General features: G+C 36.3%; 1 protein-coding gene across 1 annotated transcript in view; it reads right to left on the bottom strand.

The window, feature by feature from the left end:
- Positions 1–4,855: 4,855 nt before the first annotated feature.
- C2H4orf17 (chromosome 2 C4orf17 homolog) overlaps positions 4,856–12,284 on the bottom strand; it is a 32,727-nt gene continuing 25,298 nt past the window's right edge. The window contains exons 6-9 of the mRNA XM_032332983.1: positions 9,666–9,747; positions 8,105–8,291; positions 7,144–7,187; positions 4,856–5,663 (exon numbers count right to left, since the gene is read on the bottom strand). Of these exons, the coding sequence (XP_032188874.1) occupies positions 5,476–5,663; positions 7,144–7,187; positions 8,105–8,291; positions 9,666–9,747 (501 nt within the window). The 3' untranslated portion in view covers positions 4,856–5,475. The remainder of the gene's footprint in view (positions 5,664–7,143; positions 7,188–8,104; positions 8,292–9,665; positions 9,748–12,284) is intronic.

The raw sequence follows: 12,284 nt of genomic DNA, 5'->3' as shown, positions 1-12,284 counted from the left end.
TGAAAAGACTAATAGACTAACATCTGGCAAATTAAAAAAAAATTTTAAGAGGGAGGGAGAGAGAGAAGACATAAATATGGAAATTAATAATGGAGATATTAGAAACAAATATTATAAAATACTTCATGTCAATACATTTGAAAGTTTATATGAAATAATTAAGTTGTAAATTAAAATTACCAAAATAACCTTAAAAAATGAAAACTCCAAGAATTTCTTAACTCAAAAGTAAACTGGTGTAGTGTTTTAAAATCTAGGCCCATATGTTTTATGGGCATATCTCTGAGACATACCAAATGTAAGTCAGCTTACACAGACTCTTTGTAGATAATTAAAAATGAGGGTACACTCATTTTATGATGCTTATTAACTGTGCTGTTGAAGTCTTTATATTTTCCCATGTATATATAATTTTAATTATGATAAAACAATACTAAATTTACCATCTTAACCATTTTTAAGTGTACAGTTTAGTAGTGTTAAGTATATTCACATTGTTGTGCAACAGATCTATAACTGACTCATCATGAAGCACTGAATTCTATGTCCACTAAACACCCAATTCCACCTCCCCTATCCCACCTGCCCTTGGTAACCGCCTTTCTATTTTGCTTGAAATTTTGACTACTTCAGATACTTCAAATGGTGGAATTTGAAACACAGTATTTCGTCCTTTTGTGACTAAAGTCCTTTTGCTTAGCATAATGTCCTCAAGGTTCATCTATGTTATAGCATGTGACAGGATCTTCTTTTTAAAGCTGCATAATATTCCACTGTATGTATGTACCATATTTTCTTTATCCATTCATCTGCTTCCACCTCTTGGCTATTCTTAATAATGCTATGAATGCGGTATGAAAATATCTCTTTAAGATCCTGCTTTCAATTCTTTTCCATATGTAGAATGAAGTGGGATTTCTGGATCATATGGTAATTCTATTTTAGTTTTTTGAGTTGTCTCTAGTATTTTCCATAGCAGCTGTACTATTTTACATTCCCACCAACAATGCATAAGCGTCCAACTTATCCACGTCCTTCCCATATTTATTTTCTGTTTTCTTGATAGTGGCTCTAATGGCTGTGAGGTGATATCTCATTACAGATTTGATTACATTTCCCTAATGATTAATGATGTTGAGCATCTTTTCATGTGCTTCATGGCAACTAGCATATCTTCTTTAGAGAAATGTTTATTCATGTCCCTTGCCCATTTCAAATAGCCATGTCTTTTGTCATTGAGTTCTAAAAGTTCCTTATATATTTTAGGTATTAACCCCTTACCAAATATATGATTTGCAAATATTTTTCCCCATTGCATAGGTTGTCTTTTCATTATATTGTTCCTTTTGACAAAAAGTTTTAGAGTTTAATGGAGTCACATTTGTCTGTTTTTTTATATTGTTACTTGTGTTTTTGGTGTTATATCCAAGAAATCATCGCCCAATCCAATGTTCTTAAGGGTTTTTGCTCTGTTTTCTTCTAAGAGTTTAAGTTTCAGGACTTACATTTATGTCTTTAATCAAATTTGCGTTAATTATGTATATGGCATAAGGTAACTTCATTCTTTTGCATGTGGAATCCTGTCTTCCTAACACTATTTGTTGAAGACAGTCCTTTCCCCATTGTGTAGTCTTAACATCTGTGTTGGGAATCATTTGGCCATAAATGCAAGGGTTTATTTCTGAGCTCTCTATTCTGTTTCTTTGGCCTACATTTCTGTCTTTATGCCAATACCACAATATCTTAATTACTGTTGCTTTATAGTATGTTCTGAAATCAGTGAGTGTGAGGCTTACAACTTTATTTTTCAAGATGTTTTTGGTTATTTGGGGTCCCTTGAGATTTCATATGACTTTTAGGATTTTTTTTTCTATTTCTGCATGAATTGTCATTGAGATTTTGATAGGGATTGCACTGAATCTATAGATCTTTTTGGCTACTGTTAACATTTTAGCAATATTTTTTTTCAACCCGTAAGTTTAGGATGTTTTTCCATTTATTTTTTTCTTTGATTTCTGTTAGCAGTGTTTTGTGGTTTTTAGTGTAAAAGTCTTTGACATCCTTGGTTAAGTGTATCCCTAAGTATTTTATCCTTTATGATGCTGTAGTAAATGGGATTTTTTTCTTAATTTCCTTTTTGAACCAATCATTGTTATTGTTTAGGAATGCAACTGATTTTTATATCATCAATTTCACTAAATTTGTTTATTAATTTTAACAGGCTTGTGTGTGGTATGTGTGTGTGCATATAATCTTCAGAGTTTTCTTCAAATAATAGGATGTCATATACAAACAGATCATTTTAGTTTGCCTTTTCCCCAATTTTTTTTGCCTTTTATTTCATGTTGTCTGATCACTCCGTCTGGAATTCTGTTCTTGTACAATATTGACTGAAGTATAGTGATAGTGGGCATCCTTGCCTGGTTCCTGATCATAGAGCAAAATCTTTCAGTGGTCCTCCTTATCAAATATGGGGTTAGCTGTGAGCTTTTAATATATGGCTTTTATTATATTGAAGTGGTTTCTTTCTATTCCTGGTTTGTTGAGTATTTTAATTATGAAGGGTTTTGTCATCTTAAAAACGTATTCAAATACATGAGAATGAATGAATATAACTGTAGTAATCCAACTCAAGACATTGGAATACTAATGAATCTAAAGAAACTAAAATAAATAATGAAAGAAGATATTAATGAAATAAATTATAGAAACATTGTGGAAAATAGCACTGAATCCATCTGATTTTTTGAAAGTAATAATAAAATATAAAAGCCATTAGCTAGCTGAATCAAAAAAAATAAAGTACATAAAAATGAGATCGCAGGGTAAATATAGCAAGGAATTTAGAATTATAGTAAATCTTTCTTAACTCTAGAAAGATAAGTTTGGAAACATGGATGAAAGGCTTAATTTTCTCAGAAAAATCAAAATTTCCAATCTCAGTCCTCCAAAAATACAGAAAACATAAACAGGGCAGTTACAATAGGAGGAATAAAATTTTCAAAGGGCTAAACACCAAACCTACATGGTCTGGGTGGGTGAATTTTACCAAGTTTTCAAGGAAAATGGATGTGCAGTACCATTGTAAACTCTCTGTAACAGGGGAGAAAAAAGAGAGAGGAAAGCTTTGACATTAATTTTATGAAATGAGCCTGGTTTTGATACACATCAGTAGTGCCTAGCGGTTAAGCAGATAGGTTCCAGCCACACTTTGAGTCAGCCACTAAACCTTTGTGTCAGAGAGAGTTAACTATCCACCAGAATTCAATTTTCCTCTCCACAGAATATAGTTGTAACTGGAATATGATTCCCACTTAAGAATTTTATCAACCCCCTTTCAGCTAGACCATTTTTCAACCATGGAATGTGACTAGAAGTGATGTTTGCCATTTCAAAGCCAAGATTTTAAGTAGATGTACCCTCTTCGTAGAAGGCAGAATAATGTCAAGATCCTAATCCCTGGAACCTGTGATGTTACACAGTGAGGGGAAGTCAAATTGCTAATCATTTGCCCTGAAGATGATCTTGACTAAGCTGGATACCAGGCAGGCCCAGTGCAATCATAGGGTCCGTAACAGTGGAAGAAGGGGACAGAAGAGTCAGTGTCGGAGGGAATGTTGTGGAAAGACTCCACTGGCCATTGTTCGCTCTAAAGATAGAAGGGAGCCATGAGTCAAGGAGTGTGGGCAACTTCTAGAAGTTGTAACAAGCAAAGAAACAGATTCTCACTTAAAGCCTCCAAAAGGAATAGACCCCTGCCAACACCTTGATTTTAGCCCAATGGGACCCATTTCAGGCCTCTGTCCCAGATATGCAAGAGATTAAATTTGTGTTGATTTAAGCCACTAAGTGTGTGGTAATTTATTACAGCAGCCAGAGAAGGTCAAGACTTTCCTCCACTTCCCTTTCCATCTCTTTTGCCAGCAGGATGCAGTTGATAGTGATACCCTGGGTGATGGTTAAGTCACAAGATAGAAGGATCCCCGGTCCCTGAATCACCAAGTAAAGCAAAATCACCTGCTGACTAAAAACACACACTCTGTTGGGTTTATTTATTTATTTTTTGTTATTATGTTCAGTCAGCCAACATATAGTACATAGTTAGTTTAAACCAGGTGATGGGTATTAAGGAGGGCATGTGTTGCAATGAGCACTGGGTGTTATATGCGACTAATGAACCATTGAACACTACATCCAAGCACACACTTAGAACTCTTACGTGAGAAATAATCCCTACTGTATTTGAAAAGTGACATTTGTTACAACAATTTATCCTATCCCGATGAGTACGACTCTCAGCACCTCAGTTTTCTTATTAAAAAAAGAGAGAATAGCAATAGTATTTATCTCAAATAGTTATCATGAAAATTAAATGTTACTATATCCACTCAGTTTTCTTATTTAAAAAAGAGAGAATAGCAATAGTATTTATCTCAAATAGTTATCATGAAAATTAAATGTTATTATATCCAAAATGTTTAGAATGATCCCTGACACACAATTAAGTGTGATATAAATGTTGTCCATTAAAATTTCATAGACATGGAGTGCCTGGGTGGCACCAATGGTTAAGTACCCAACTCTTGATTTTTGGATCAGGTCATGATCTCTGGGTCATGAGTCGAGCCCCATGTCAGGCTCCACATTCAGCACAGAGTCTGTTTAAATATTCTCTCTCTCCCTCAGCCTCTCCCCCCACTCCTTCTCTAAAAAAAGAAGAAAAGTGTTGCACACACCCATACACACATACACAAAATTTATAGGATCTCTTGAATATCATTGCAAACATTCTAAAAGATTGGCTAGTTGGTAGACAGAATCCAGAAATACACTGAAAGAATAAGAGCTATGGCCCAAGAGTGGTTTATTTTAAAAATACAAAAAAGCTAAGTATTAGGAAATTTGTTAATATCACAATTAGCAAAGAGTAGAAACTACTTCCTCTCTGGCTCATAAATTAGTGATAATTTTTGTATCTTTTTTGGGGACAAGGCCAGTATTTTTCCATTATCACTACAGAATCCATTCAGTGTTCTAACAGCACTGAAACATGGTAGACTGTGAAAATAGCTCAGATGTTAAAATTCTGTGTTTTTGTTTTTATTTTTCTCAAGAGTTTGGGGCACGCATCAAACTGCAGCTGCATAATTCTGTTATGGATGGCTTTTCTAGAATCAGGACCTTATGACCCAAATACAATTGTACAAATACAATCAGTGCAAGACTAGAAATGTAGCATATAAGTAAACATACTTCTTTTACACATGGTACCAGATTAACTACAAATAGAAATACTGTCTCCATTATTATTTATTTAGTAGCATTATATACAGGTGCTTTGAGATTTACATGTGCCACCAATTACTGATTCTCTGATACTGAAATATTTTTTAAAAATAATTTGATGTTGTTATGGAGTGAAGCTCATGTCTGTGAAAGAAATAACTCAGTCTAGAATTTCTACCTTTGGAATGTTTAAGGATAAAATGCTCTCTGGGGAGAGAGATTGAATCCTTGTGGCATACTCCTTGCAGACATTGGTTTTGTTGATATGTTTTCCTGAATTTTAGGCTTGGGAGGAGATTTTGGTTTGTTGAAATATTCTGCAATGGGGATTCTCATATTATTTCTTCTTATAAACAATGGAGGCCTGTCCTCAGCCTCTGAAATAGAAAAACAGAACAAAACAAAACAAAACAACAAAATAAGACCAAAATTGAGACATCAAATATAGCCTCTGCCATGTTTTAGTAGCAAATGACTTACAAAAAATATATAATGTTTAGGTGAATCAAATATACCCCAAATTCATAAAAGAATCTATACTTATCTTTCTCACCACCAGCACATTTTTTAATGCGTTATTGGTCCTATAACATGTAGGATATGTTCTATCCTCTTAAAATCAAACATTATTTTGGAAGGAATGAATTAGAACTGCTGATCTGTAAAGGTGACAGGCAAGGATGGGACAAGTGAGAGAAAGGAAAAGGATCTATGGTTCTGATAGACAAAAAATAAAATAGACAAACAGATTAAAACAAGTTAATTATAAGAGCTTCGCAAGACCTATAAGGTCAGACCCAAGCAGGAATTAGGATTTGGAGAGATGCTATCACCACTGGAGAATAAGAAGTGTTATTGGGGCTTCTTATACAAAACTTCTCCAAATATCTAGACCTGGGCCAACAGGTAAGACATAGAATTGAGTAATGGAAACCAACCCCGTCGTGATTTTGTCATCTTGGGTGAGGAGTTTGGTGGAAGTCAGACACGACAGACTATCCTTGGTGTGTCAGAGTAAGGGAGTATTTTCTAACTTCTCTACTGTATTTCTCATTGCCTGTGAGCACAGATAGCCTCTTTTGGGTTTGGTTAACCCCCATAAAAGCTGCTGGGGCTTAGAGTGACCTCAAAGAACTCTAACTGATTACCATGTGATTCCCTGGATAAGAGAAGCTTGTAGAAACATCAGGATAGACTTTTGTTTCAGGCTTAAAGACCTACTTCCTAGTTGTTGTTCTATGGTCATTTTTGTCACACATGTTTTAAAGTAAGGAGCTGCCAAACCCACAAGGATTTGGTCTATTGTGGACCAAAGTAGGACATTCTACAACTCTTATTTCTTCTTGGTTCAAATTGTGGAGTGTGGCTGGGTTTCTGATGGGGACACAAACTGCTCCTCTCTCTCGTACTTCACCTGTCTCGTAGAACATCTGCTTGCAGCCGATTGCCATTTTACTGTTTTCTGTGATCGACTTGGTCTCTAATTAAAATAGCTGAGCTCGATAGTTAAAAGCTATGAAGAACCAAACTCTGAGATCATTGTCCTTTTTTTAGGTCAGTGCAGAGCTATTGGATTGGCGTGTCCAAACCTACACTTCCTGCTACTCTGTTATCTTACTTCTAAAAGAGTATCCATTGGTCTCCGATGAGGCACTTGACCTTGCAAAACAAAGTTAAGTTTATGTCAAATTTATCTCGGTAAGAAATTCAGCAGACACTGTCCCTTAAAGGTAATTGGAAATCAATATTGAATTTTACTGCCTTTAAAACCACAGATCCTTGTCTGTATCCCTAAAGATTTAAATACTTACTGGTTTCCCTATACCAACTCAGTAATTATCACAAACTGTACTTAACCTTTTGGCACTTCATTATTTCCTTCAGATCCTTGGCTTGATACTCTAAATAATCGGAGAAAGAGAAAATGAAATTCACAGGTATATACAAGTACTTTCTACTGACTGCACTATCATCAATATGTTAACTACATACATATTTTAAACATTCTATCCCGATTCTTTGTTTTTCAATGCAGACAGTATTAAGTATACTTTCCAACAAAAGATTCTTCTGACTTTGAGTAAACATCTAAACAGTATCATACATTATTCACTAACATAGAGAGACTAACCCTATTTCCCAGTTTCCAATTTTATGGAAACTTTAAGGTGGAGACAAATTGCAATACAAAACTCTCTGTCTCAGTGATTTTTTAAGTGACTTGGGTTTTGAATATTTAATTTCTCTTGATTTAAGCTTTACCTAACTTTTAATTTTAAAGCAACAAGATTTTTTCTTCTGACTTAAATAATATCTTATTACATTTTCACCACATTGAGTATGCATATGTATTTTCTTCTGTCATTGAACTAATAACATTTAAGAAAAATTTATACTAAAAAAATTCCCAATTCCTATAATACTTATTTTCATCCTAGCAGCCTCCAGGAGTGTGCCAGAGAAAATTAAATGAAGCAGTTTATTTTAATCTAGCACTGTTCTACACAAGAAAAGTGATACTTGTGTAAGATGCATTTAATAAAATATGTAATACAATTTTGGTGTCCTTTATTGTTTTCATGTTTAGATCAAATGAAAAAAAAATTTTCTTAGATGTCTGGATGGCTACAATAGGATTTAGAATGAATCTCATATTACATTTATGAAAGTGAAAGAAAACAAATACACATTGTGGTCATTTACTGAATAAAGAAGAGACTGAAACATCAGCATGTTTAGCGTTTTGAAAGATAATGAAAAGAAAATTTAAAGTCTTTCTGTACCACATGCCCTGTAAATAGCCATTATATCTAATTACCTGGAGGGTTGATGTTCTTGCCTCGTTCTGGTCATCACTTTCAATTTTGCAGGTGAATTTGGGGGTGATTTAACTTTGGGTGGCTTCCTAGTCCCTGCTGCTAGGTTTGCTGTGATGTTTCTTCGTTGGGCCAACAAGTTTATTTCAGCCAGTTCAGCATGAATCAAAGCCGAGACCCACTCTTTTTCTGATTAAAAAAAAGGGGGGTAGGCATGAAGGTTATAATTATCACGTTGGCTAGAAACACAGGATTTGTTATTTTATCCAGCACTGTAGTGTGAAAGGCTGGTGATATGTTTGCTGAGTGGACATTCATTTGTGAGTCAACGTTTCTGTGGACAAGCTGGGTCACATCACCGTGATATCTGTGACCTGTGATATTATGGACTGCCCCAAGTAGTTAACTCACTGAAGGACTCGTCCCCAAATGGCAATGGAATAACCTAAATATTGAGTACAAAATTTCAGGTTGTTGCCAAATAAAAAAAGAAAGCATATCTATACAAAATAATAAGACCAATATGACCTCATTAAAATATAGACTGATAAATAATAGTTGCAAGCATATCTTAAAGATAGATACCGAAGTCATCACTGAAATGATGTTTATGATGATTTGATTCATTATTGTTCTTCTTTTCTTGTATTTTTTCTGATGCATCTGGGTTCCCCCCTCCCACCCCCAGCAGTAAGCACTTATTATTTGTATATATTTTTTAAAGTTACATTCTTAAAAAGGAAAAAAAAAGTATAAGAAGTAAAGACTCCTTACCCGCAAATACTTCTTAATTGCTTGCCAAGTAGTCTTGAATTTCTAGGTAAAGGACTATTTGCAAAATGCTCCCTATTCAAAAGTATTAGTCTATCCCTAACATGCTGATATTTCCTAACCTTATTAGTGCAGATTCTCAAAGAGTGGCCCCCAGACCAGCATTATCAGTATCACTTGGGAACTTGTTAGAAATACAAATCCTAAGGCTCCACCCACCTCTGAAGTTTTGCCTTAGTCAGTCTGAGGACCATTTAGGTCTCAGGACAGCTACTCTGCCAGTTATGGTTGCCCCCCTGGGACTGGCACATGCTTCTATGGAACAGTCCACAAAGGTCCCAAAGGAGCCTGGGAGAGGACTGAACTGACGGTTTTGGTGGAGGAGTTGGCAAGGCTGTTAGACTCCAGAACTTGGAAGGCCATGCTCCCACCATCATATCAGAGAAAGGAAACAGACTCTGCACTCAGGGTTCACATCCGGCCAGAAGATATGCTCAGGGAGACCCCTGAGGTCTACACGACCTCGAGAAGCAGCAAAAACCAACCCTGGACACAAGCACTTCACATCACCCCAAGAAGTTTCAATTGGGACATGCCAAATTTGGGGTCATCGAATGACCAGTTGAATGCAGTCAGAGAGGGCTGCAGAGACTCGGATACTGAATCAGTAGGGAAGTAAGAGTGCGGCAGTATGTTTGCAAAGCCAAGGTCGAAAACTTCAGATATTGGCACATCCCTATTTTCTGATAAGGCACTGAGCTCAGTGTTTGCAAATGCTTCTTTTAATCTCACCTTTTGAGCTTGCGTGAAGCAGCCACTGTAGAACTTCGGCCAGGGAATCAGTGCGTAAAATGTTACAGAGCTTCGCCAGAATCTGACAGAGAGTATTAGAGTCACACAGGGAGCAAATAAATGGCACATGGTCCCTAAGACTTCCTTTACCTCCTCCATGATCTCATCTTCCCAAAAGTCACTCTACACGTGACGCTCAGTTAAGTCAGTTGGGATGTTAACCTGGGAACCCTATGTCAAATAGTATGCAGTGGAATCTTAAAACAAAACCTCTCCAACACAAGCAACAGTTTGTGGAAGGTGATACAGCGTTCCTCTGGTTTTGTCTGCTCAGTACCCACATTTTCTGGAAGCAAGATTCACTTTTCTTCTTTTGGGGAATGGATCTTACCCTGCTGTACCAGGGTCTTTCCCCCCCTTTTTTTAAATTGTTGTTGTTTGTTTAAGATTTTATTTATTTGACACAGAGAGACACACAGGGAGAGAGGGAATACAAGCAGGGGGAGTGGGAGAGGGAGAAGCAGGATTCCCACCAAGAAAGGAGCACGAAGTGGGGCTTGAACCCAGGACCCTGGGATCATGTCCCGAGTTGAAGGCAGATACTTAATGACTGAGCCACCCAGGTGCCCCTGTACCAGGGGTTCTAACTGAAATTTTCCATAACTGTCTGGACTCTCCCTGACTGCACTGCTCTTCTCCGTAGTGGGTGAATCTAGCTGGAGTCATTTTTCCTCAGTTCCCTGAACACAGTGGTTGGCCCAGTGGGGAGGGGGGGGACATAATTCCCTTTTGTCAATCAGAATCCCTCCTTGACATTTTTCATCTGAAGTTAAGGGCTGACATGCGGGTGATAGAGGAGATAAATATATGAAATAACTGTAATAAAAATGGACTATAATAAGCATCAACATACAAACATGAGGCATGGGTAATGATGATTTCAGTTTGATCTTAAATTGTGTCTATTCTTAGAATTTAGACCCATCTGAAATTCAGTCATATATATATTATATATATTTATAATAATAATAATTATAATATTATATAATATAAAGAACCCAGATTATCTAAAACTAAGCCCATCTTTCTCCTTCTAGAACCTGCTCCAATTGGTTCCTCCTCATCCCCCTGTCTCGGTGGATAGCATTTGCAAACACTGAAGAGATGTCCAAGCCAGACGCAGAGATCCATCGTGGACAACTCCCTTGCATCTACAATATGTTGCTGGACAACAAGTTCAGTAAATGCTTCATTCTCGATATTTCTCACATTTCTCCATTCCTTTTTATCCCTACAGCCCTGACCTTGTCTAAACTATCATCAGTTCTTGCTTAAGCTACTCTGCAACATCCTTTTCCCTAGTCTGCCTGAAATTTTTTCTTTTTTTCAAAAGATTCCCAAAGCTACTTTGCCTTTAATGGTTTTTTCATCAAAATGGTGGTTACACAGTGCTCCCAGCTTCTTTTAACTTACAGATCGCTCTAGATTGAATGTGGAAATCATCCCAATTGTTTCTCCTCTCTGAACTGTCATAAATCTGTGCTGTCTGTTGCTTAATGCCTGAAAACAGTTTCTTCATGTGTTTCCCCAGTTATGTATAGTTGTTTACAGCAGGAAGCTAAGTCTTGGACCTAATCTAACATTTGGAAGCAGAGTGCCTTCTGTGCCATTTTGCCTCCACCTTCCAAATTAATTCTGCATATTGTATCTAGAGCGATTTTTCTAAAGTACAAATCTGACCATGTAATTCTTATATTTACAAAGTGATTTCAGTATAAGTCGGTGTTTGAAATTCTTCACTAGCTTCCCACAGCACTTCAGGTGAATCTGAACACTTATTTCTGGTCTATGCATAAGTCTCCAACCTCAAACCTTAAAGCCTTCTCCCTCCGAATCAGCCTTAATGTTTTTAGTTTCTTGAATGAACAGTGCTCTCGCTTCTTAGCCTTTAGATATGAAGGTCTCTTGTCTGGGAATGATCTCTTCCATACTAATCTTCATCTTTTAATTGTATCTTAAATATTCTTTAGGTTTCTTTCCCTTTGAAGAATCTCTCAGCTCCAAAATCTCCTAAATGTTCTTACAATGCCTGTACAATCCCTCTCATAAGCTATGTGAATAAAGGAATGAAGTGTATTCCCAAACTCCAGTATTTTGTCATTGATAACAAAATAAATGAAAGTATTTGGCAGACTTTCCATGTCAATAGTAAAGAGACTATTATTTCTGTAAATTCAAGATTTTTGAGAGGAAGTCTAAAGACAAGATATCAGGAGACACAGAATTCTGTTTTTCTTTTCCTATAAAGTAATAATTGTGAAACTGTATACTCTTTCATACACACTCCTGCACAAACATGTCTTGCCTTCACAGCTATTCAGAATTACCAGCCTGGATTGCAGGAAATAGGAAGAGAGTTCAGATTTTTTTTGTAGAAGGTATGAAAGGTTGGAATACAACCAAAATGGATCTATTTTTAGGACTCATTTATACAAGCCAAAAGCCAGTGTTGGTAAGACTTATATTCTCACTTGACCCCCTCTGTTTTCATTTATTTCACAAATAGCCACCAACTATTTGATAAAATGCCATGCTGTGTATGCAGCAGTTAATAGTTTT

This window comes from Mustela erminea, chromosome 2 (genome assembly GCF_009829155.1).
Source record: "Mustela erminea isolate mMusErm1 chromosome 2, mMusErm1.Pri, whole genome shotgun sequence".
NCBI classification, from domain to species: domain Eukaryota; kingdom Metazoa; phylum Chordata; class Mammalia; order Carnivora; family Mustelidae; genus Mustela; species Mustela erminea.
The sequence above is the reverse complement of the archived record's forward strand: the minus strand, read 5'-3'. Positions and strand labels throughout refer to the sequence as shown.